The sequence below is a fragment of the Puma concolor genome, chromosome F2 (genome assembly GCF_028749965.1).
Source record: "Puma concolor isolate L17-30 chromosome F2, mPumCon1.1.hap2, whole genome shotgun sequence".
Lineage (NCBI taxonomy): Eukaryota > Metazoa > Chordata > Mammalia > Carnivora > Felidae > Puma > Puma concolor.
In genome coordinates, this window is record NC_141684.1 from 77,556,894 (window position 1) to 77,583,687 (window position 26,794).

General features: G+C 40.3%; 1 protein-coding gene and 1 long non-coding RNA gene across 2 annotated transcripts in view; both read left to right on the top strand.

The window, feature by feature from the left end:
* The first annotated feature begins 1,583 nt into the window (after window positions 1–1,583).
* The window catches only part of LYPLA1 (lysophospholipase 1), a 30,670-nt gene continuing 5,459 nt past the window's right edge, over window positions 1,584–26,794 (top strand). The window contains exons 1-7 of the mRNA XM_086695004.1: window positions 1,584–1,757; window positions 2,722–2,753; window positions 17,252–17,317; window positions 19,096–19,143; window positions 20,393–20,463; window positions 23,424–23,497; window positions 25,640–25,741. Of these exons, the coding sequence (XP_086551130.1) occupies window positions 1,689–1,757; window positions 2,722–2,753; window positions 17,252–17,317; window positions 19,096–19,143; window positions 20,393–20,463; window positions 23,424–23,497; window positions 25,640–25,741 (462 nt within the window). The 5' untranslated portion in view covers window positions 1,584–1,688. The remainder of the gene's footprint in view (window positions 1,758–2,721; window positions 2,754–17,251; window positions 17,318–19,095; window positions 19,144–20,392; window positions 20,464–23,423; window positions 23,498–25,639; window positions 25,742–26,794) is intronic.
* Window positions 3,827–8,311, top strand: LOC147572130 (uncharacterized). Its single transcript, XR_015246521.1, has 2 exons — window positions 3,827–4,251; window positions 4,486–8,311. It is a non-coding gene; the product is annotated as an uncharacterized LOC147572130 (long non-coding RNA).

Genomic DNA, 26,794 nt, shown 5'->3' on the forward strand with positions numbered 1-26,794 from the left:
CCTGGTGCCTTCATGCTTTTTCTGATATAGGTCTGATACATTCTTGTTAAATTTTGCTTGAATACATTTTTTTAAACTTCTATTGCAAATATTTTGTCTTCCATTAGATATTCTAACCAGGTATTGTTTGTAGACGGAAAAACCACTCATTTTTGTATATTGATTTAGTAATTAGCTATATTGCTAAATTTTCTTGTAACTACTCATTAAGTTTTCCCTATTTTCTGTTAATTCTGAAAATAACTATAATTTTGTCTTTTTTCCACTATAATTCTTTCATTCCCTTACGGGAGGAAAAGAGAGATCAATTAATTAGAACATTAAGGTTCTTTAAAGGATGTATGACTTGGGAGAATCTTGCAGGAATTAGCATTTGGATAGGGAGGGAGGGGCAGGTGACTGAAATACACGAAATTGAGCAGTTCAACTCCGCACTGTTGGAAGTTAATCGTTAGAACGGATTGGTGCCCCGGGGAACTATACATATTACATCATAGAAAAAGTCACATACTAGGGAATATGTCGTGGTCACAGCAAGAACTAAAGTTTTTCTCTATTTAGATCACAACCAAATACTTAAAAGCCTGACATAAACACGTATACTCCTATGTGAAATGAGTCACATTATCATTTTCAATAAGTGAGCACCAACTTAACATTTTTGAATTCTCAGCACTCCAATCCAAGATACGAGTCATAAAAACAGTACCAGTAAGATCCCCAACCCTTCAGCATTCTGGTTACCATGTGAATTAAAGTGGAGTGGGTTTTTGAAACCCTTTTGTTCACCAGCTTCCTTCCCTACCTTAGGTGCTACTCTCTAAAGATTGTATAGATCCTTTAAGTTTCTCCACTGAATTGCTAACTTCTGAAAGTCAAGGCATTTTGGTTTCAAGCGTTTCTGCCTCTTGTCGCCTCCGGGATACACAAAGTGATATAATTTGAGCCACCGTGCAGAAAAGGGGCCATCCAATCTTGTGCTTAAATCAGTACAGTGTTAATATTCGTCAGTCATAAATTGTGGATCCACAATTGAGTGTTTTCCTTTTCAGGTGAAGTTTAAAGGAGGAGGGGAGTCGACCCCCAAACTGCACACTAGCAGAGCCCCGAATGGAAATACGGCAAAAGCTCCACCGGCCTCTCCCAGTCCAGTCCTTCTTGACTCTTACGAACTGAGTACAGCCCTGGCTTCAGGACACAAAGGAATATCCGGGACTGGGTACGACGACTGGCTTCGGGGATAATTACTTTCATTACGGGGCCCCAGGAGCGGAGGATAAAGCTGGGCTCCGGGGACCACGCTGCTGGCCTGGGCCTCCGAGCCTTCCCCGGGGTGCCCGGGACGCCCCACGGGCAGGAGCGCCGCGTGGCCACCCGCACCGAGCGCTCGCGGGCCGCGGGGCACCAGAAGGTCCGCTTCGGTCGCAGCCAATCGGGCGGACGGAGAAGCCGGGCATTGTGACACGCGGGCCGAGCGGGCGGCGGGGGAGGGGCGGGCCGACCGGCGTCCCGCAGCGCGGGCGCGCGCGGAGCCGGCGCAGGGCGGCCAGGCGCCTCGTTGGCGCGCACGCGCCTGAGCGCGCGCCCGGAGGGGCGGGCCGGGACTCGCCGCTCGCACGCCCTTGGGCCGGGGCCGGGCGCCCGCTCTCCGTTCCGCCGCCGACGCGCGCCGTCAGTCGAGCCGGTGTATGTGCGGCAATAACATGTCTGCCCCGCTTCCCGCCGTCGTGCCCGCCGCCCGGAAAGCCACCGCTGCGGTGAGTGGCGGCGGCCAGGGTTCGGAGGGGCCCGCTCGGCCCGCCGCCGGCTGCCGCCTCTCGCGCGGGGTCGGCGTCGCAGGCCGGTGGGCGACCGGTGGGTGGGCGCGCTCCGCCCTGCCCCTCGTGGGGGTGGGGGGGGGTGGGGAAGAGCGGCTTGGCGCGGGCGGAGGGCGCGAGCGGAGCGCGCCGGGGTCGCGGCCGGCCCGGAGGATTCGCCTCCCTCCCGCTCAACGGCCCCCCGAACCCGAGTCCTCCGCATTGCGGAGCGAGTGCGGCCCGCCGGACCCCCGGAACCCTCCCCGCCGCCCCCCCGGAACCCTCCCCGCCGCCCCCCCCCCGTCCCAGCTTGGGGACAGTGGCGTTAGCGGACAAGCGCCTTAACACGAGGTGGCTTTCTAACATGCTTCTGTCTCATTTGTGATGAGGGAATGCTTTATTTTCTTACCTCGCACTCTTGTTCTAAATTAAAGAAGTTTGAAGATTTCGTGTCTCCCAAAACCAGAGGTGCTGTTTTTTGGTTTTGTTTTGGTTTTTGTTTTTTGGGTTTTTTTGTTTGTTTGTTTGATTTTTTTAGGAAACTTGGGTATGAGGATCTCAAACTTTTTATGCCCGCCCGGAAGTTCCTTTTTGCGATGGAAAAATTCGGCACCCTATGCGAAGCTTGCATGGTTTGACTGGAAAGAGACAAAGTCTTTTTCTTAAAATGGGTGGACATTCGCACCTAGGAATGTCTACTTGGGACCTCTTTTAAGTGCTAAAACGCCACCTTGATTGTCTTAGGAACTCGGGGAGAGAAGTTAAAGATTTTCGTCACTTAAGAGGTCTGTAGAGATTGATGAACTTGCTGAAGGCAGTGCTCTGTGATTGCGGCATCATCCACCGTAACCGAGGCCTCAGTGTCTAACGCTTCTCTGTGGGTCTGTTTAGGCATTGCTTATTAATTTTCCCTCTTCTCTTTTAGGTGATTTTCCTTCACGGCTTGGGAGATACAGGGTAGGTGCCGCTGGTAGTAAGAGTAATGAAATGGGGTTATGCAACCCTACTTACACCATCAAAGGTTTGTTTAAGGCCTCGAGGATTGTATAAAAAGAAGATTGCTGTTCGTCCTGCTTCTTACAGCCCAGGAATAAGATACAACCTTTTCATTTTTGAATTTTTCTCTCATCATCTTAAATTTGTCATGTTTCGTCTCCTGTTTCTGGAACATATTAAAATTGCAAACTCTTCTCTGAGTTGCTGGGGGTATTGGATGCAAGAGATCGGGGGAATGTTTGTAGAGACAGCGTGCAATTGAGAACTTTCTCCAGGAGTTAAAATTGCAGGACGGGCTGAGAAGTAGTTGGTTTTGATAAGACACATAATAGCAACGTGAGGTCTACGGTGTTCTGATTGAGAGCTTAGATAGTCCCTTAAAAGAAGAAATCAGTTGAAGTGCAGGGGAGAACACGCAAAGATTTATTTGGAGGCTGATGAGCCAAATTTTGTTGTGCTAACTTTAGTCACATGATTTATCTTTCCCTTAGGCTTTTTCTGTATTGAGAGGTGTGTGTTTTGGAAAGGTTTTTGTTTTTGTTTTTGTTTTTTTTTTACTGTTTTGTTTTATTTTTGAGACAGAGAGAGTGCGAGAGGGGGAGAGGCAGAGAGAGAGGGAGACACAGAATCCGAAGCAGGCTCCAGGCTCTGAGCTGTCAGCACTGAGCCCGACGCAGGGCTCGAGCTCATGAACCGGGAGATCATGACCTGAGCTGAAGTTGGATGACTGCATCAGCGAGGTGCCCTGAGAGGTTTTTGTTTTTAATGTAAAGCAGTGATTATCGGGGGCACGTGTCTGGCTCAGTCAGTAGAGCCTGTGGCTCTCTCTCGGTCTCAAGAGTGGTGAGTTCAAGCCCCACATTGGGTATGGAGCGATAAACCAACCAGTGATTATCAATTTGAAACTTGGGCAAAATTACAGAACTGGAGGAAAACTGAAGATAGATAAATTTTGGATAAAGTAGCCAAAAACCATTAAATGTTCTTTCCAAGGAGGTGTTGGGCTAGATGAATTGTTAAAAGTGACTCCTAATATTCTTTTATGTCTACTAAGTGGAGGTGCATGACACATACCTTGTATGGAGCTGGGGAACAGGTTGCAGGACTCTTTCTGGCAATCATGTTGTCTTGTGAAAATGACAGACTTTTTTTTTTTTTTTTTTTTTTAACTATTATTTAACTGAAGAGAGTCTCACAGCTCTTTTACAACCAATCCCTGACAAGTCAAGGAGGAACTTGCTACCCTGTAACTTTCTCTTTAAGGAGATCCAGGCCTAAAGAATCAGTCCAAGAGAAGAAAGCTTCAGTGTAGGAAGATTCTCTGTAGACCCCAATTTAGCCAGATTCCATGCATGAGCTGAAGTTAAAGACTGAAAATGATGAAGGAAATGTGAGATTAAAATTACCAAGAGCATCCAGGCATCTTGACCAAGAATTAAGTTTATGTAAAAAATTAAAGGTCTCCAATTCTTCTTTTTTTTTCAACGTTTTTTATTTATTTTTGGGACAGAGAGAAACAGAGCATGAACGGGGGAGGGGCAGAGAGAGAGGGAGACACAGCATCGGAAACAGGCTCCAGGCTCCGAGCCATCAGCCCAGAGCCCGACGCGGGGCTCGAACTCACGGACCGCAAGATCGTGACCTGGCTGAAGTCGGACGCTTAACTGACTGCGCCACCCAGGCGCCCCTAAAGGTCTCCAATTCTAAAAATACTTCATGAGATAAAAGCTGACTCTAAATTGGTCCCATGAATACATGGTGAAATTCAGAAGCAATCAATCTGACAAGTGGCAATTTAATGTTTAAAATATGGGTTAAATTGGCGGATGATGGGGATTAAGTGATTTTGTTCGTTGCTATAAAATTGGGCAGGTTTTGCCTTTTTTTTTTTTTTTTTTTCTTTTTGGTTAAGACTTTTGTAGAACTAGCCAAGGTATACTGTCTGGTAACATAGGTCTCCAGGTCTGTGTCTTTTAGATTCCTCATGAAAAAAATGGTGACCAAATATGATTGGAAGACCCGTGTAATTCTATATTTTGACAATTCTAATATATAATTTCCCCCACATTTTTGTTTCTGAGATTGGTGCTCATTTTACTACACGTGTGTTTATTGTCATGGTGATTTTTTTTTTCCCCCTTAAAAAGCTGTTTTTTTCAGTGGTGTCTCTTATTTAGATTATGTCACTGTCCAGGAAATATGAAGTGGCATATTGTCCTCTTGAAAAATTTTCTAGCATATGCACTAGCATGTTTAAAATTCTGAAAAGTTCTGCTGTAAAGAAACACCTATGATAAAATGTTGCTAATAACATGTATAATAAACTGTGAAACTAGTATTCACAGAAATATGTTTTAGACTATACTGTATGGTGTGAGATCACAGATTTCCTTCTAAAATAAGAGTAGCTGTTAGGATTATGAAAATACTATATTAGTATTGTAAACAAATTCAAACTGTAAATATGAGAGGAGAATGAAAATTAGTTGAAATCCAAAAACCCAGAAGTACTTATTTTTGATAGCAATTTAAAAAATGTTGCATTTTGAAGTATTTTCAAGTTTGTGGAAGAGTTGCAAGAATAGAGATTGCTCAATACCTTTTACCCAGAAATAGGTTACTATGTTTGCCGAACCCCCTGAGAGTAAATTGCAGTTATCCTGATTCTTTATTTCCAAACCCTTTAGCATGTATTTCCTAAGAACAAGGAGAGTCTTTTATGTAACCCCAGAACAGTTCATCACGTTTGGGAAATTGAACATTTCATATCATTGTCTAATGCAAGAGTTATTCAAACTTTACCTGGTGATACGTCCTGTTCATTGCATCATGTCAGCATGCAAATGATAGCATTTGTCCCCTTGTTGTTTACTTGGATCACTTGAGCATGATGGCATTTTCCGGGTTTCTCTACTGCAGTTATTGTCCCTTTGTAGTTTAAAAAGCAACTTGTAGGGAGATACTTTGAGACTTTGCAAATTGTACGTTAAGCTTTCACCCAATGTTTTTAGCATCCGTTGATGATTCTTGCTTGACTCAGTTGTTAATATGATACGATTTTCTAAGTCTGTCACTCTTTATGTTTATTAATTTGCCCCTACCCATTTTTTTGTACAGACTATAAATTTAGGGAACGGCATTTCATCATTGTTACTGTGTTTTAAAATTTTTAGCTCTTTGAAAACAACTGTAAATTTACATAAATGTTTAACAGAAGTAGTATTTAGAGCTCCTGATGCTCTTCCTCTCAGATTACCCAGTTGTTAACATCTCTGGAACAATTGGGACATACTGAAGAAGTATTGCCTCATTACTCTATAAAATTTCAGTGTGTATCTTGTAAGTACAGGAACATTCCCACATCACCACAGTTAACCATCAATCAGGAAGTTAACATTGATCATCAAATATCTTGCTTTTGTCATCACATTTTTCTTGATTTGACCCAATCATGTCTCTTACGGGCCCAGGATCCAATTCAGGATCACATGTTACGTTTAGTTATCATGTGCCCTTAGTCTCCTTCAGTCTAGATCAGTCTTTCCTTGTCTTTCATGACTTGACACTTTATGAGAATACGGGCCAATGACTTTGTGGGCTGTCCTCAGTTTGGGTTTATGTAATGTCTCCTGACTTAAGCCTTTTTTGACAAAAATAACACAGGTGTTGCTGTGTTCCTCTCTATGGATTGTATCAGACACATACTGTGTTGGTTTTTGTTCACTGGTGATGCTACATTTTTTCACCTGGTTAAGATAGTGTTTGTTCCATTTCTCCACAGTAAAATTAATAAATGTGTTTACTTAAAAATATTTTGTGGGGAGATGTAGCAGACTATGAGTCTGGAGTTCTTTCTTGTCCGGCAAGAGAGCAGATGCAGAATTGAAAGGCTAGTGTTCGGGAGGAGACAAGAGCCCTGAACAGGGGTTTTGTCTCCGGATTTATTGAGCTCATAGGATATTACTCACGTGGTGAACGTGAAGAAAACAAGATCTTACACACGTGAACGTGGAGAAAATAGACAGTAATCATTAACTTGTGTGGAAGAAGCAAAGGGTCTGGAGGGCAAGTGGAGTTTGTAATCAAAGAACAGTAGTATATTGGCATCAGATGGACAGTAGTTTCCTGCAGGTGATGTAATAAGCTACTCCTGACCCCATTATAATGTCCTGCTAGCTATCCTCGGGTGCTTTCTCCCCCATGGTGGCGGCTTTCCACTCTAAGCTTTTTTCTAACCCATTTATGTAAGTAGAACCTATTTCCCCACAGGGAGATGCTTCGATGTTATGAAAACATGTTTCTCGCCAAATTTTCACCTATGGATTTAGTGTCCATTAATGATTCTTGTCCATACCTATTATTGTGAAAGTTCCAAATGATGATCTTTTCAAAAAATCCTTCATTCTAGATTTATTCATTGGCAACTCTCCCTTCTCCCTTATTATGTATACATATATTCATTTATTCATTTTAAAGTGTCAAATCAGGACAGACTCTTGGATTGCTGTTTTACTCTGAGGGTTACAAACTTAAATCTATCATATTTTTGACGTCAAATCATCTTGTAGTTGGCTAGCGGGAGCCCCTTCAAGCTGCTCTTATGGGACATGTCTCCATCATTCCTTGAGCACTTCCCTGCTTTCTGATACAGCAAGATCTGTTCCAGGATCATCTTATATTTTTCCTACTTCAGTCCTGGGACTCAGCCATTTTTTTCAAGAGCTCTGGTTCCTTTTCGTAGAGTATTATTTAGGAACCTAGATCTGAGTGCCGGATGTGCTTGTTGAAGGAATCGTTACTTCTAGATCCTTTCCGTAGACAAAACTGGAAGTGTAGCTACATAACATACATGTGTGGACACACATCTATATCAGTTTTGAAATTTACATATATTAAAATTTGGGGCTTTATACTGATTTCCTCCAGTTCCAGTCAGCACCACTGGGATTATGCTAGCCTTCCTTCTTTCCGTATTTGTAACTCCATAAGAAACCTGGCTTCTGTTCCGCAGTTTTGGTCAGTAGTGCGTTTTGGCATTGCCTCATCACCCCTCCAGGTGCCCCAGCCCACAGCTTTGCTTCATACATGGGAACCACCTCCACACCTGACCGCCCCCCTCGCCCCCACACAGCTGAACGTGACACTTGAAAGCTCAGTTCCAGGGAAGGAGAAAAGGCCAGGTGGAAAACTTGGCCCTCTTCATGTAAACTTCCCTCCATATGTTCCAGGAGTTACTGGTCTTTATTACCAATCTACATGAGAATTTTCTAGGCTGTGGAGATTTTAAAGCTTAGAAAAGAAAGTTTCAAAAGAAAAAAAAAAAAAAGACGGGGGCGCCTGAGAAGCTCAGTCGATTAAGCAGCTGACTCGATTTCGGCTCGGGTCAGGATCTCATGATTCAGGAGATCAAACCCTGCATCGGGCTCTGCACTGGTAGTGTGGAGCCTACTTGGGATTCTCTCTCTCTCCCTCCCTCTCTCTGCCCCTCCCCTGCTTGCACGTGCTTTCTCTCTCTCTCTCTCTCTCTCTCTAAAAATAAACATTAAAAAGACAAAGTTTCAAAGACAAATGTTTAAGTAGATTAAGTCTTAACTGAGAGATCAAGTAAGATCAAAAATAATATTGAATTGGCAACATGGGTATATTTTGTGACCGTTCATTTGCAGGTCTTTTTGTAATCAAGAACTAAGAGAATTATAGAGCGGGATTTGGGGATCATTTAGTTACAAGGACTAGAAAACTGTTCAACTAGTTTATACAAAATTTATGGAAGGATACAAGATAGCTCATTAGCATATAAGCTCCAAGAACGCAAAGATTTTTTTTAATTTCATTGAAATAAAAGTCACCTGAGAACACAGGTTTTTTCTATTTAACTTAATACTGCATCCTCAGGGCTTGGACGCTACTGGAAGAACTAAGTGTTGAGTAGATAAATGAATGAATGAGGAATTAAGGGGCAAGACCTATAATGGGAATTAGTCACCAAGTATATTAAGTTTCCCAGGGCTGCCATAGTAAAACACTACAAACTAGATGGCTTAAAGACACAGAAATTTATTCTGACAGTTAAAGAAGTTAGGAGTCCAGTGTCAGGGTGTCAAAAGGACTACAAATGCTCCCTGCAAAAGCTGTTGGGGAGAACCCTGTGCCTCTTCCAGGTTGTGACAGTTCCTTGGCATTTGATAGTTACTTCCAGTCTCTGCCTCCCTCCTCACATGACCATTTTGCTGTTAATCTGTGTACTTTCCTCATTTTTTTTTCTCATTTCTAATAAGGACACCAGTTGCTAGATTTAGGGCCCACCCTAATCCTAATAAATCCCATCTTGATCCTTAACAGATTACATCTGCAAAGAGCCTATTTCCAAATAAGGTCACGTTCTGATGTTCCAGGTGAACATGAATTTTGGTGGGTACTATTCAGTCAACTGCATGCACCAAAGTGCCTTTCATCTCTCTGCTTTTCATCCCCTTGTGGTCTCTTACTTTTGCTTCTTTCTGTGTATTTGCACAATTTCCTCAGCTGACACATTTTTCTGATCAAAATGGACCACCCCAGCTCTGACTTTGTATCAACCCTAATTCTGGTGTTCAGTTAAGAATCTGACCCCATCTTGGGGCACCTGGTAGCTCAGTCAGTTAAGCGTCTGACTTTGGTTCAGGTCATGATCTCATGGCTCATGAGTTCGAGCCCTGCGTTGGGCTCTGTGCTAACAGCTTGGAGCCTGGTGCCTGCTTCAGGTTCTGACCCCCTCTCTCTCTCTGCCCCTCCCTGGCTCGAGCTCTGTCTCTGTCTCTCTCTCAAATAGAAACAAACATTTTAAAAAAACAAAACAAAAAAAAAATCTGACCTAATCTTGGGGCACTTGGGTGGCTCAGTTGGTTGAGCGTCTGACTTTGGCTCAGGTCATGATCTCATATCTTGTGGGTTCAAGCCCCGCATCGGGCTCTGTGCTGACAGCTCAGAGCCTGGAGCCTGCTTCAGATTCTGTGTCTCCCTACTCTCTCCCCATCCCCCACTCATGCTGTATCTCTCAAAAATAAGTAGACATAAAAAAAAAAAAAATGAATCTGACCCACCTTGGGTCATTTTGCTCTTAGCCAGATAGTTGGTAAGACTCATTAGGACAGATAGGAGAGATTCTGTAACTGTGATGTGCTACTGGGACAGGGATGGTAATAAGTAGTGCTTCTTGTACAAACCTGGAATCTTTGTTTTTAGTTCCACACCATATTACTATGGAGTAGTGAGCATAATGGAAATAGACTTTAGTTACTTTGTTGTAGTCTTTTCTAAAAGCACAATTGAGAAATAAAATAGTGTGAATTTGTGATATTTCTTGGGATATGCCTGGAAATTTTTTTTGGACTCAGAAAACCTTTGTATGTATATGTGTGTGTGCATGTTTTGTTTTCTTTTTCTGTTTCAAGTAAGTGAAATATATTCTGATTGATCTAGGTTTCTGACCAGTAGATTGTTCATTTAACTGAAGCTTTGTGTCAACTTCTTGAATCTTGAGGTTTCCACTGACTTTGAAAATTAACAAAAGGACTGGAAACAAGTTGGCCATACTTTTGTATAATTCAGTTACAGTCAAAGATCTTTAGGGGTACCTGGGTGGCTCAGTCGGTTGAGCATCTGACTTCGGCTCACGTCATGATCTCACAGCTCATGAGTTTGAGCCCTGTGTCTGGCTCTGTGCTAACAGCTCAGAGCCTGGAGCCTGCTTCAGATTCTCTCTCTCTCTCTCTCTCTCTCTCTCTCGTCCTCCCCTTCTCGTGCTCTCTCTTTCTCTCTCTCTCTCTCAAAATAAATAAACGGTAAATAAAAAAAATTTTTTTTAAGAAAAATAATAAAAATAAACATTCAAAGAAGATTTTTTATAAGCGATGGGGAGATTATGGATGGGAAAACTAAGGACTGGAAAAGCATTGATTCTCATACTTTAATATGCATAAAAATCACCTGGAAGGCTCAATGTGGTCCCCACCACCAGAGTTTCTGATTCACTGGGTCTGGGATGGGGCCCGGCAATTTGCATTTCTGACAAGTTCCCAGATATTATTACTGATCTGGAGAGAACACTTTGAAAGCCACTAGTCTGAGCTGTCTGTATCCACGCTTCTACATAGAGGCAGAGTTGGACTAGAACTCAAGATTTCTGTTCTTTTTCTCATAAGAGTTCTTAGTATTTCTTGTGTAGAAGAGTGGTTGGCAAACAGTGGGCCACAGTTCAGTTCTGGCCTGCCCCTTTTTAAAAACTTCTTCAGTTGTTAATGTTATTTATTGAAATATGATTTGCATATCATAAAAGCAACTCTTTTAAAGTGTACAATTCCATAGTTTTTAGTATATTTACAAAGTTGTGGAACCATCACTAAGGTGTTAATTGCAGGATATTTTCAACATCCCCCAAAGAAATGGCACACCCCTTAGCAGATATTCTTTATTCCCTTCCCTGGCAACCACTAATCTCCCTGTGGTTTCTATGGATTTACCTCTTCTGGATTTCTCATATAAATGGAATTGGACAGTATTTGACCTTTTTAGTATGCATTCTTTCACATAGCATGTTTTTCAGGTTCATTCATTTTGTGACATGTATCAGTACTTTATTCCTTTTATTCTCAAATAATATTCCATGGAGTGATAGCCATGTATTGATCTTATGAATATACCATAGTTTTTAAATTTATCAGTTGATGAACATTTGAATTGTTTCGTCCTCTTGGCTGTTATGATTAGTGCTACTCAGAACATCCATGTGCAAGATTTTACATGAATATAGGTTTTCCGTTCACTTGAACGGTTGCTGAGTGAGTGGTAACTGTTTAACCCTTTGAGGAGCTCCCAGACTGTTTGTTGTCCACAGTGGCTGTACCATTTTCCTGGTCTACTAACAGTGTAAGAAGGTTCTGATTTTTCCACATTCTCACCAGTATTTGTTATTCTCTTTCTTTTGGATTATAGCCATCCTATCGAGTGTGAAGTGTTTGGGTTTTTAATTGCATTTCCTAGTGACTGATGAAGTTGATCATCTTTTCATGTGCTTATTTGGCCATTTATATATCTTCATTAGAGAAATATCTGTGCAAGCCCTTTGCCCATTTTTAAAACCAAGTTGTCTTTTTTCTTGTTGATTTTTAAGACTTTAAAAATATATGCTAGGGTCTCCTGTGCAGCTCAGTCAGTTAAGTGTCCAACTTCGGCCCAGGCATGATCTTGCAGTTTGTGAGTTCGAGCCCTCCATTGGGCTCACTGCTGTCAGCTCAGAGCCTGCTTGGAATCCTCTTTCCCCCTTTCTCTCTGCCCCTTCCCCACACTCGTACTCTCTCTCTCTCAAAACTAAAAATAATAATAATTAAAAAATAAAAATATATTCTAGGAGAGTCTGGCTGGCTTAGTTGGAAGAGCATGTGATTCTTGATCTCAGGGTCGTGAGTTCCAGCCACACATTGAATGTAGAGATTACTAAAAATAATAAATAAACTTAAAAAATAAAAATAAAAATATATTTTAGATAATGGAAACCTCATATATGTGATTTTCAAATATTATCCCCCAATCTAAGGGTTATCTTTTCACTTTCTTGATAGTGTACATTAAAGCACGACAGTTTTAATCCTGATGAATTCTAGTTTATCTTTTTCTGTCTTTGGTTACTTGTGCTGATCATTCCATATCTTTGTTGCCAAGCTTCCCCAATTGTTAATCTTTTACTACATTGTGCAACTGTGCATGCATTCAAGCTCTTTCTCTGTCTCCATATGTATATGCTCATTATCTAGTAATCAGAACTCTTTTTTTTTTTTTTTTTTTTTTGAGGGAGAGAGAGATACATGGCCCAACTGAGGGACAGAGAGAGAGAATCCCAGGAGGGGCGGGGAAAAACAGAGAGACAGAGAGAGAGAATCTGAAGCAGGCTCCAGGCTCTTAGCTGTCAGCACAGAGCCTGATGCAGGGCTTAAGCTCATGAACCGTGAGATCATGACCTGAGCCCAAGTCCGATGCACAACCAACTGAGCCATCCAGGCATCCCCTAATCCATTCAGGTTTTGCCAACTTTCCCAACTATGTGTTTCCTTCCTGGTCTAAGATCCTTTCCAGTAATTTGTGTTACTTTTAGCTATCATGTCTGTTATGAAACAGTTTATTAGTCTATCTCTCATTTCCTTTATATATAGATGTATATATATATTTTTAATTTTTTTAATTTATCTCCAAGTTAGTTAGCATATACTACAACAGTGATTTCAGGGGTAGATTCCTTAATGCTCCTTACCCATTTAGCCCATCCTGCCTCCCACAACCTCTCCAGAAACCCTCTGTTTGTTCTCCATGTTTAAGAGTCTCTTATGTTTCCCCCCTCCCTGTTTTTATATTATTTTTGCTTCCTTTCCCTTGTGTTCATCTGTTCTGTGTCTCAAAGTCCTCATATGAGTGAAGCCATATGATCTTTGTCTTTCTCTGACTAATTTCACTTAGCATAATACCCTCCAGTTCCATCCACGTAGTTGCAAATGGCAAGATTTCATTCTTTTTGATTGCCAAGTAATACTCCATTGTGCATATATACCACATCTTCTTTATCCATTCATTCATCGGTGGACATTTGGGCTCTTTCCATACTTCGGCTGTTGTTGATAGTGCTGCTATAAACATGGGGGTGCATGTGCCCCTTCGAAACAGCATACCTGTATCCCTTGGATAAATACCTAGTAGTGCAATTGCTGGGTCATGGGGTAGTTGTATGTTTAGTTGTTTGAGGAACCTCCATACTGGTTTCCAGAGTGGCTGCACTAGCTTGCATTGCCACCAACAATGCAAAAGAGATCCTCTTTCTCTGCATCCTCGCCAACATCTGTTGTTGCCTGAGTTGTTAATGTTAGCCATTCTGACAGGTGTGAGGTGGTGTCTCATTGTGGTTTCGATTTGTATTTCCCTGATGATGTGTGATGTTGAGCATTTTTTCATGTGTCGGTTGGCCATCTGGATATCTTCTTTGGAGAAGTGTCTGTTCGTGTCTTTTGCCTGTTTCTTCACTGGATTATTTGTTTTTTGGGTGTTGAGTTTGACAAGTTCTTTATAGATTTTGGATACTAACCCTTTATCTGATATGCCATTTGCAAATATCTTCTCCCATCGGTTGTCTTTTAGTTTTGCCGATTGTTTCCTTCGCTGTGCAGAAGTTTTTTATTTTGATAAGGTCCCAATAGTTCATTTTTGCTTTTGTTTCCCTTGCCTCTGGAGATGTGTTGAGTAAGAAGTTGCTGCGACCAAGATCAAAGAGGTTTTTGCCTGCTTTCTCCTTGAGGATTTTGATGGCTTCCTGTCTTACACTGAGGTCTTTCATCCATTTTGAGTTTATTTTTGTGTATGGTGTAAGAAAGTGGTCCAGGTTCATTTTCATAGCCTTTATATTTTTAAAATACAGAGCCTTACCTTTGTATATTCTGTTGAATGACCCTTAACTTAGTTTTAATGTTTTCTCATGACTGGGCTTGCGTCATGTATTTCTTTTGGCAACAGTTTGAGATATACCACACAATTCACCCACTTGAATTCTGCAGTTCACCCTTTAATATATTCACAAAACTGTGCAGCCATTTTTATTCCAAAAAGAAACCCTATACTCGTTATCACCCTGAAACCCGTATATTCTCAGCCCTAGGTAACCACTATTTTCTATACCTGTAGATTCACCTATTCTGGACATTTCGTATAAATGGAATCATATAACATGGTCTTTTAACGGCTTCCTTTACTTAACCTAATGTTTATAAGGTTCATCCATGTTGTAGCATATGTTAGTACTTCATTCCTTTTTCTTGTTGATCATATTTCTTTGAGTAGAATTGCTCGTTCATATGGTAACTTCATGTTTACCAGCAGTACATGAAAATTCTGATTTCTCCCCATCCTCATTAACACTTGTTTCTGTCTTTTTTTTTTTTTTTTTTTTTTTTAAGATTTTAAAGTACATCCAACATGGGACTCAAAACTTACTACAACCTTGAGATCAGAGTTTACATGCCCTGCCGACTAAGCTAGCAAGGCACCCCTTGTCTTTTGATTATAGCCATCCTAGAGGGTGTGAAGTGGTATTGTGATTTTATTTGCATGTACCTAATGACTAATAATGCTGAGCATCTTTTCCTATCCATGTTGGCCATTTGTATATCTTTGGAAAAATGTCTTTTCAGGTCCTTTACCTGTTTATGTTTAGGCTGTCTTTCTGTTTGTGGGTTTTAAGAGTTCTTTATATGTTATGGATCCTAGACCCTTACTGAATGTATGTTTTGCAAATATTTCTCCCATTCTGTAGGTTGTCTTTTCACTTTCTTTGTAATGTTCTTTGAAGCATAATGGTTTTTAATTTTGATGATTTTTTTTGAAAATTTTGTTGTTGCTTGTGCTTTTGGCATCTAAGAAATCATTACCCAATCTAAGGCTACAAGATTTCCATGTATTTTCTTCTGGGAGTTTTATAGTTTTATCTCTTAGGTTTAAGTCTTTTGAAATTGGGAAGTGTGAGGCCTCCAACCTCACTCATTAAATTTTTTTTTAATGTTTATTTATTTTTGAGAGAGAGACAGAGACAGAGCACGAGTCGGGGAGGAGCAGAGAGAGAGGGAGACACAGAATTCAAAGCAGGCTCCAGGCTCTGAGCTGTCAGCACAGAGGCTGATGCAGGGTATGAACCCATGAACCGTGAGATATGACCTGAGATGAAGTCAGATACTTAACCGAATGAGCCATCCAGGTGCCCCCAACCTTACTCGTTTTTAAGATTGTTTTGGCTCTTCTGGGTCTCTTGCATGTCCAAATGAATTTTGGAATTGGCTTGTCAATTTCTGCAAAGCCAGCAATGATTCTGATAGAGATTGCATTGACTCTGTAGATCAGTTTGTGTGTACTGTCACCTTAAGAAGATTAAGTTTTCTGGTCCATGAACATGAGATGTCCATTTACATAGATCTTTAATTTCTTTCAACATTTTTGTAGTTTTCAGAGTGAAGTCTCATATATGTACACACACACATGAACTCACATATAAACACACATTTAGGGGCGCCTGGGTGGCTCAGTCAGTTAAGTGTCCAACTTCGGCTCAGGTCATGATCTTGCAGTTTGTGGGTTCAATCCCCACATCAGGCTCTGTGCTGACAGCTCAGAGCCTAGAGCCTGCTTTGGATTCTGTGTCTCCCTTTCTCTCTGTTTCTCCCCTGCTCACACTCTCTCTCTCAAAAGTAAATAAAGATTTGAAAAAAATTAAACACACATTTACACATGCAAGCACTCCTACAACTCTAGAATAGTGCCTAACTTAGTGTTGTTATATAAGTGTAAATATTACTACAGTTGTTACTGATTTTTCTATATGCCTTTAACACTTTTGGGAGAGGTGTATTAAAATAGAAGAATAGTTAATACAAAAGCATTCAACATTTTTGTATTTGTTTATTTAATTTTAAATTGTTTTTTTAATTTTAAGTAGCCTCCTTACCCAACATGGGGCTTGAACTCATCACACAAGAGTCGCATCCTCTACCACCTAAGCCAACCAGGTGCCCTGCATTTAACATTTATATCTGGACTATTTCACACAAAAAATGTCCTAAGTTACTTTTTAAAAATTTTTTTTAATTTCTTTTTTTTTTTAAATAAGCTCTGTGCCCAGCATGGGGCTTGAACTCATGACCTAGGGATCAAGAGTCCGTGCTCTACCAAATGAGCCCAATAGGCGCCCCTTAGGTTACTTTTCTTTTATGCTTTAATAGAAGTAACATGTAGGAAGTATCAGTTACGATGTCAAGTGTAAACAAGTAGGTACTGTATGTATGTATGTATAGTATGATCCCATTTTTGTAAAATCTGTGTCTGTTGCTTAGGTGTTATGCGTGAAAAAAATCAGAAGGAAGTGCACCAAAAGATAACTGCTTATTTGCAGCTAGAAGGATTGTGATTTACTGTTTTATTTTTTTTAGTTTTTCTTGTATTCCATTTTGAACACATATAATACACACAAGGAAAGAATGTTAATTAAAGTTATTTTCATTAGAGTAGAAGCATGTAGAGATATTAGACAACTGATTTACTTCTGAGGTTTCTTCCATCATATAAAATATGATTTATATTATCTGTCTTGTCTACTTTGTTGTGACGTTATAGAGAGATAAATATACCTGTATTTTGTAAATAGTAAAGCCCTGTGGAAATCTGTGAAAGAAAACACACTGCTCTTCAGAAATCAGGAGAGTTCATCTTTATTTGTAGACAAAGCTTAGTAGCCTTTGGGTTGTTGTGGCGTTTTAATAGCATTGACGGCCCATACTTTTATGGTATTATAAAGAGCTACATTTATCCTTGCAAGTTTTTTAAAGTACTATTCCGTTACTAATTTATTGGGATTTAAAACAGTATCTAATGGCATTATTCACATAATTTCCCTCCAGGCATGGATGGGCAGAAGCCTTCGCGGGTATCAGAAGTTCACATATCAAATATATCTGCCCGCATGCGTAAGTATTTTAATCTTTACATTTGTGAGTCAGAATCTGGAGAGGAATCATTGTGATACCTTTACTTTTCTAGAAAAGCATTTAAATATAATTTGTTTTTGTCCTTTTAAATATTTGGTTTAAAAGTAAAGATTAGTAAATTCTTTAAAACTAAACTGGTGACTTGGCTACATAGAATTTTTTTCCTGTTATGTTGGGAAATTTAAAATAATGTTCTCTTGAAGGTCAGTTGAACTGAGAACCAGAAAAATTCCTTTAGATATACACACATCTGAGATCTAAGGATATCCACAAGGGGATTTATTTACTTGTCAAGTTTGTCTTTACTATGTTGGAAACACTCCTAAAGTTTATCAGGTAAAGGCATTGTGATACACCATGGGGAAAAAAACCACAGGTTTTGAAGTCTCATAGGTTTGGTTTTAAATTCTGGAGATGCTTGTGGATGTCAAAAAGAAACTATAAAGTTTTCAGGAAACAGAAAATTGCTGAGATTGGCAACATTTTAGGTCAGAATGTTGCCGAGAAACAGTAGCCATGGAGAAGACAACTGTGATTCGAGTTCATGCTAATAGGTTAGTTCATCCTCAGAAGTGGTGGTAGCAGTAGAGCTGATAAATGTGAAAGAAGAAATGGAAGGAGGAAACATATCTGATTAGGTAAGAATACATTCTGTCCCCTTTTTATCCTTAAATAGGTGGTTCATCTTACCTCTGTAGACTACCAAATACTCTGGCCAGGGTTACTGTGTCCTCTATTCTGACTCATGTAAGAGAGATTTTTTTTTTTTTTTTTTTTTTTTTTTAGTTTTTATTTTTGAGACAGAGAAAGACAGAGCATGAATGGGGGAGGGTCAGAGAGAGAGGGAGACACAGAATCTGAAACAGGCTCCAGGCTCTGAGCCATCAGCCCAGAGCCTGATGCGGGGGCTTGAACTCACAAACCGTGAGATCATGACCTGAGCCGAAGTTAGACGCTTAACCGACTGAGCCACCCAGGCGCCCCAGAGACAATTCTTGATTAATTAGAATGTTCTCATGTGTTGTGATTGGCCCCAAGATTGAATTTGATTTAAGGCCATTTCCCAACCTAGGGAAATTCATGTTCTCAAAGAAATTGTGATAAGATTTGTAACCTCTAACTAAGGTAGACTTGTTTTATGAATCAGGAGGATAGTGATGAGATGTAGTTATAGTGTATTTATTTCTCTTTCCTTTTTTATCTAGCTACATTCAGGTTATCCAACAGATTGTTCATCAAAGACTTGAACTGAGTGTAGTGGACACTTTGGCAAAACGTCTATTTCCCATATTTATTTAGAGGTCTCTTAAGCAACTACATAGCTGAAACTTAGAAAATAAGCAAAAATATAATCTGAGCATATGGGAATTGATGTACCATATCTGTGTGGTAAATTGCTCGTTTCCTTAGACTTAGCCAGAGTCTTATATTTTATGCATTTCCAACTGTCTTGGTTACACATTTTTGTAAGAAAATGTCTGGCTTGAAAGTATTAAATAAGAGTGTTGAGAAAGGAAAATGTTTTTATTTGCCAAGCGTGGTCCTGAACACCTGCTGCTCTGTCTTCAGAACACATTTGGAGGATGTGTAGAGAAAATGATGCAATGTGGATGCGGTGACACAGCTCAGTGTTGAAATTGTAGCATACAATTTTGTGTAAGCCTGAAGTAATTCTCTATCCTTCAGTGATGGAATGTATCAGGTTTTATGCCTTGTTATATTACTCTCAGTTTGCGGTTTTTTTCTTTCCTATGTAGACCAGTTATGCCTGTAACATTGAATATGAACATGGCTATGCCTTCCTGGTAAGTAAGAATTATTCAATAAGACCTTTTTATTTACACTTAGTTTTTTTGTTTTTTATTAGAAGAGCTTTTGCATATAGCAATTTTTAATTAGCTATTTTTAAGTTGCAAAGTTACATAATTAACTTTACGTTTAACCTTTAATTATTTAAGTTTTGTATTTTAGATTCAGGGGTAAACTTGAGGAGCTGTGCCAAGAGGTAGAGGAATGGGAGAGAATAGGTACATAGAAATAGTGTAGAAAATATCTCCTACTGCCTGATAAACCTTTGTTGGTTTGAGTGACCCCATGTGGCATAACTCTGATTAAGCCACAACCTTACACCCTTCCAACCTCTTGCTTTTGTGGAGAGTTGACAAGTTTTTAAGGAGACCACTTCCTCTTCCGCACTCTCAAGATATTTTCACATTCCCTGTATGTTTTATAGTCAGGAAGTAGAGTCAGTTCTTCGTTCCTCTAAGCTACTTCCAGTCTATTGTCCTCTTGTCCTCTCTACTTGTTGCCACCCATTTCTTACCCACCCCTTCACTTCCTTTCTGTCTACCCTAGATTTCTTGGCAGTTTTCACAGGTTCCTGCCTATTTTGCCCTTTGGTTCTTTCATCTTCCTTCTCTGGCAAAACTCCCATCCAGAACCACAATTTCTAGCGAACGTAGCTAGAGACCACAATGAGAGGATATAACCCAGTAGGGAAATGGAAAGGGCCTGACAGAGAAGAGGAAAGCTTCCTTTGGGGCTCTGGTTTGAGGTACCTACAATGTACGATGAAAACGTTTTGAAGAATGTGGCTAGAGATCAGTGTAATACCTCTGTTTAATAGCTATGAGATGGTTCATGAGAGAGTGACGGCGTAAAGTAGCTCTGTCCCATTGGACTGACCTATGGTGCAGTAGAAGGGGAGGGGAGTGGCTGGAATCATTGCAGACTTTTTAGGGGAGTGTGCATCGCAGTTCCTGCTTGGGTGTAGGACTGGATTAGGTATTTTCTTAGATGTTCTTACTCTAAAATTATGTGGCAGTGTGATTTTTTAACATTAGAATCTGTATCTAGTTGGTGAAAGGAACGTGTAGAGTGTCATATTCACACATTTAAGTTCTATTTTGGCCTCTGTAGACATTTTAATTTGAGTTTCATGTTCATGGTGTGCCCTTTTAATCCAGACTACCATGAGTTTAGTGAAATGTACTTACCATAAATACATATTTTTAGAATCAAATAGCTCTTTTAAGATTTTGCCTTGTTTTCCAGGTTCGATATTATTGGGCTTTCACCAGAATCACAGGAGGATGAACCTGGAATTAAACAGGCAGCAGAAAATGGTAAGTACAGAAAAATTTTACGAAGACAAAAGAATTCTTATTTTAGCGGCTTCAGTAGTTTTATTGATACTGATGAAATCCGGTGTACAATTATCTGAACTTAGTAGGTGATGCTATTTCCTTCTTTCTGATCACACTCTAAGTTGTTTGCCAAATGGACTCCCTTAACTGTAGGCAGCGAAGGTGAGGTGAATAGGGAAGAATGGTCTTTATCAAACTTAGTATCTGTGGATACATAATTTTGCTTTTATTTACAGCAGCTAATAGAGAAAATGGCAACTTAATCGTTGTGGCCAGTTATCTTCATTAAGGAGACTTGAATTAATGATGGATGTAATGATATAATCATGTGTGATGCAAATTATGTTAGTGGTTGGTTTTCGTGTGGTAATAATAATAGAAGCCACTGATTGAACACTTAGCTGTTTAAAAAGACAGGTAATTCTTGTACGACTTAGCATTTGGGGTGACCTTGAGGAGTAAAGCTTTGCGAAATTCAGGGGAAGTGGTCCCGGCACTGCTGGCCGGTGGGCAAGCAGCTTCCAGTCGCCAGGCCCCCACAAGCCTTCTCTCCTCCCAATCGGGCCTTTTCTGCCACTTCTGCTTCCTCCGTGCCACTGTAAATAAATCCCTCAGGTTTCCCAGCACTTCTTTTCTTTCTTAACCCCCTGTTCCTATTTTCTAGCCCATTCTTCCATGCCATCGTCAGGGTGTTGCTTGCTTTTCATGCTCAGTCTAAGAACTAAACTGTATATAAAAAAGAAAATAAGTTTTCATTCGGGCGTTTGTTTTTTGCAGTGTTTTAGAAAAAGCAGATTTTTATTTTTTGATAGAAAGGAAGTATGAAATTGGAAATTCTGATCTTAAAAAATGAAACTCTTGGGGCACCCGGGTGGCTCAGGAAGTTGAGCGCCCGACTCTTGATCTTGGCTCAGGTCATAATCTCATGGTTCGTGGGTTCAGGCACTATGTCAGGCTCTGTGCTGACAGTGTGGAGCCTGCCTAGGATTTTCTCTTTTCCTCTCTCACTGCCCCTCCCCTGCTCGCACTCTCTCTCCCAAAATGAATACATAAACTTAGAAAAATAAATAAAATGTCACATTGTTGTAAAAAAATTAAACTCTTGCACATATGTAAAAAATGAAAGGACAGGGGCGCCTGGGTGGCTCAGTGGGTTCAGCTCAGGTCATGATCTTCAGCTCAGGTCATGAGTTCAGGCCCCATGTCGGGCTCTGTGCTGGCGGCTCAGAGCCTGGAGCCTCCTTCGGATTCTGTGCCTCCCTCTCTCTCTCTCTGCCCCTCTCCTTCTTGTGCTCTTTCTACCTCTCAAAAATAAACAAACACTAAAAAAAAAAACACATAGCACTGATTATAAAGAAAAATTCGAGGGGCGCCTGGGTGGCGCAGTCGGTTAAGCGTCCGACTTCAGCCAGGTCACGATCTCGCGGTCCGTGAGTTCGAGCCCCGCGTCGGGCCCTGGGCTGATGGCTCAGAGCCTGGAGCCTGTTTCCGATTCTGTGTCTCCCTCTCTCTCTGCCCCTCGCCCGTTCATGCTCTGTCTCTCTCTGTCCCAAAAATAAATAAACCTTGGAAAAAAAAAAAAAAAGAAAAATTCGAGGAGTCAGCAGTTTTATAGTTAATGATTTGTGTCAAAGTGCTCTGCAAAACAAAAGAACCCTTTGATTTTTTTTCGTACATCATTTAGTGGCTATAAGAAAAATTAGAGTTTTAAAATAATAGAAATGAACTTTTTTTTTTTAATGTTTATTTCTTTTGAGAGAGAGAGCGAGCAGGGAAGGGGCAAAGAGAGAGAATCCCCAGCAGGCTCCGCTGAGAGCATGGAGCCCAACACGGGGCTCAAACCTGAGAACCATGAGATCGTGACCTGAGCCGAAATCAAAAGGTGGACACTTAACTGACTGAACCACCCAGGTGCCCCTAGTAGAATGAACGTTTTACTTATTTATTTATTTATTTATTTATTTATTTATTTATTTATTAAAAATGTTTGTTTTTTTAAACGTTTTATTTATTTTTGAGACAGGGAGAGACAGCATGAACGGGGGAGGGTCAGAGAGAGAGGGAGACTCAGAATCTGAAACAGGCTCCAGGTTCTGAGCAGTCAGCACAGAGCCCGACACGGAGCTCGAACTCAGGGACAGTGAGATCGTGACCTGAGCCCAAGTCGGACGCTTAACCGACTGAGCCATCCAGGCACCCCAAAAATGTTTATTTTTGAGAGAGAGTGCGAGCAGGGGAGGGGCAGAGAGAGAGGGGGACAGAGGATCTGAAGCAAGCTCCATGCCGACAGCAGACCGCCTGATGTGGGGCTCAAACTCATGCACCACGAGATCATGACCTGAGCTGAAGTCAGATGCTTAACTGACTGAGCAACCCAGGTACCCCTAGAATGAACTTTATAAACACTGTAAATCACAAACCATGTAATCTACATTTCTTAGGATTTAAAATGGCAACTTGAGGTACAAATTCCTATGATTCATTGAAGAGAGAGAAATATAGAATGTATATGGGCAGAATTGACGCAGGTAAAAGAATATCCATTGATTGGTAAGAGAAAGAACTTTTGTTTACAAATGACATAAATAATTGGACAGGGGTGTCTCACTGGCTCAGTTGAAAGAGCGGAGTATGCGACTCTTGATCTCAGGGTTGAGTTCAAGCCCCACATTGGGTATAGAGATTACTTAAGAATAAAATCTTAAAAAAAGAAGAAAAAAAAAAGGAAATAATTGAACTATTTAAGCAACACCTGCCAAATATGAGTTTTATAATGAAAATACATCCTCCTTTTATATTTTAATAGAGTGCTTCAAGTTTTTCACGTATTATTCACCTTTAACATACCTTGTGCTTTTCTGTAATTAATTTATCCTGTTTAAAATGGTATCAGGCTTAACTTTTACAGTATTGGTGATTTAATTTTATGTTGTTTTTAGTAAAAGCTTTGATAGAGCAAGAGATGAAGAATGGCATTCCTTCTAACAGAATTATTTTGGGAGGATTTTCTCAGGTAAGGTAAAGTTTGGGTGATATGTCATTGGTATATTTATCTAGAAAATCTGTGGTTTCCATCCTTTTCTATGGAGGAGTCTTTTTTTTTTTTAGTAGATGTTGTAGAATCTGTTACACTATTGCTAATGCTGAATTAAGTTCAAATGGATTACATGTAGTTAATTACAAGAGTGTTCTCTTTTGCTTTTCTAGTTTTCTCTCTTCAGCTATTGCCTTTCCCTTCTAAATTATATCTTTAAAATAAATTTATTTGGCAAATTGATAGGAACTTGGAATGTATTTTCTTAAAATACTAATACGCACATAGCTAGGTTTCTAAGTTGATGCTATGTACCCCTTTAAACAAAACTCTAATTTAAACACAGGTATAACTCCCCTCTTCTAGGAGGAGACTACTGATAGGAACAATACATTAGAAGACAGGAGAATTTCTTCTCTCTTTCTGTCACAGATTCCCGGTGGTTGAGCCCCATAGACTCCCCCTGCAATCCCCTTGAGACAAGATCTAAGTAGGGGCTCCCACAAAGTGACCCACAATGCTGGGGATGCTGGTTGTCCCCGTTGCGTTCTTTCTTCCCACTGGAGGAACTGGAGGCTCCGGGGAGACTCTGGGTGGCGCTGCACTGGTCAGCGTGTAACCACTTCTCTTCCCTTCCAGTGTGATCTTTCTTGGTCTCTGTGGGACAGGGGTGCCTCCGCCTCCCCTCCGTGTGCTAGGATTCTCTCAGTGGTGCCCTGTCCATGATTAGATGTTAGTTCTTGTAAGAGGGAGCAAAGTTAGGAATGACCTGTGTCCCATCTTGGTGACGTCACTCTGTCATCTTTCTTCTTTTCATCTTGTAAAATAGATTTTAGACTTAAATATGTGATGTTTATTTTTGGTATCTTCTTCTTTCTATACTTTTTCTCCTACCTTCTATACTTTTTCTGCAGATGTAGTTACCTCATATTGACCTTATGTCTTTATTTCACCTATCCCCACATTGCTGTAGCTTCTAATCTGTGAATCTTCTAAATCAACAACTTAGTGTTCAGACTGAATACCTGAATTTGGGCAATGTTAGAATTATGGAATTAATTACGGAATTATTTAGAAGTTAAAATCTAGTAGACAGTTTATTGATTCAATATGGTAAAAAAGATGTTACTGATTTGATATTTATTGAAGTTCAAGATAATGTCTATTGTAATACACATTGTGCCATAAATATAGGTATAGAAATGAATGCTTGATTCGAGTAGGAAGCTAACATAGGAGGCTATGTGGTTGGGATTCATTGATTACAGAAAGCAACTCCTAGTACCGTAAGCCAGAAAGAGCAAGTTATGAGTCCGTGGGGTCACGTCAAGGAAGTCAAGGATGAGAATGAAGCAAGGCCTCAGGAAATATCTAAGACTTGGAGAGCCGTCATGACTTTCTCTCCATCTTCCTTGTTTCTCTGCCCATCTGCTTCCTTTGCCTGTTCATCTAGAGTTGGCTTTTTCTGCCGTCGCAGCCTATAACTTTGCCAGTTCTTGAGTTTACATGTTACCATCCCAGCTGCACAGAGACAGACTCACAGTCACTGAGTTCCAGTTTCAAAATCTTGGGAAAAAGAACTTGACTGTCTCGGATGAGTTGGAATCTCATGTTCTTATGGGCCCCGGTGACCCGTGGGGATGGTCAGAGTGACATGGCATCCAGGTGACTAACAGGAATACAGTTCCCAGAGTGCAGGGTATTTAAGCTGGGGTGGATACTCTAAAGGTATCTGCTACAGGGTCCTTATTGTCTTGAATTTTTTAGAAAAGAGTACCAAGTTACAACTAGATTTGATTTTATACCTAAGACTTTTCAGAGGAGAAAATAAGTAACTAAGTTTAGAATATTCCTAAGGCATCTGTAAGTGCAAATATACTGTTAACTCTTTCTCAACTGATTGGGTGGTCCCTGTGTTCTCACAGTGATCTTCAATGTAGAGAATCTTATCCTTTAGGACATGGTGGAGTGGGGTGTTTGTGTTTCTAGGAGCTTGTCTGATCTGACTTGACATCAGTCACCCGGGTTGATTTTTTCTTTAATGGACATTATTAATAACAAGAAATCAAGTTGCTGTTAGCAGAGCATGTGTTCCATTGACTCTCTCTGTTGTCTTTCCAGGGAGGAGCTTTATCTTTATACACTGCTCTTACCACACAGCAGAAACTGGCAGGAGTCACTGCCCTCAGTTGCTGGCTTCCACTACGGGCTTCATTTCCACAGGTAGCCTGATTGAAACTTGCAGCATAAGATTACTGAGTTAAGGCAGATAATGTTGTGAGAGGGTCATTTTTTTTTTTTTTTAATTAATAAACTGTATATTTTTAGAGCAGCTAAGGTTCACAGCAAAACTGAGCAGAAAACACACAGAGTTCCCACATGTCCCCTGTCCCCATACGTGCACAGCTTGTGAACACCCCGCAGCGTGGTGGTGCGTCTTTGATAATCAGCAAACCTACACTGACACACAATATTATTACCTAAAGCCCGTAGTTTACATCAATCATCCTTTTTTAAAAAGGATTTTCCTAGACTTTTGTGATCTGTATACTATACTGTCTTTACTGTAGATTGCATAGAATGGGGTAAAAAAGAAGTCCTTTTGTCACAAATCTTCTATTTGAAGTGTTTGATACTTCTATTTGAAGTGTAAGATACTTATAAAAGGGGAATTTTTTACACATAGAAATAACATTTTTAAATATTCAATATTCTTATTGATTGCTAGCAGAATTTTACCATAGAATATAATTTCTAAGTACTCTATAGTGTAAAGCAGTATATAACACACATGGGAGGTGTGGACATTTATTTTCAGGTTCATCTTTAAATCTAGGATTTTTTTTCTTTATCATTATATAGCGTTTGTTTGGTGTCTTACACGTAGTAAGTGCTGCTGATTAACCGTCTTATTTAAATCAATTAAATAAGATCCAGCTAAAGTGTACCTCTCCTGTCAAGACACTGAATATAATAAAGAATAATTAAGATACAGTCTGCTTCAAGGAACCAGTTCGTTGGCAAAATAATAATACAAGACAGGATAATCATGTGTCCTGTAAAAGTTTATTTTTTTTTTATTTATTTTTTATATGAAATTTATTGTCAAATTGGTTTCCATACAACACCCAGTGCTCGTCCCAACAGGTGCCCTCCTCAGTGCCCATCACCCACTTGCCCTGTCCTGTAAAAGTTTAAATAAAGAGTTGTGGGGAGCATAGGGATGGAAGGAATTTTATTCCCGTGGCCGAATAGAACCTGTGATGTAAGTAATAA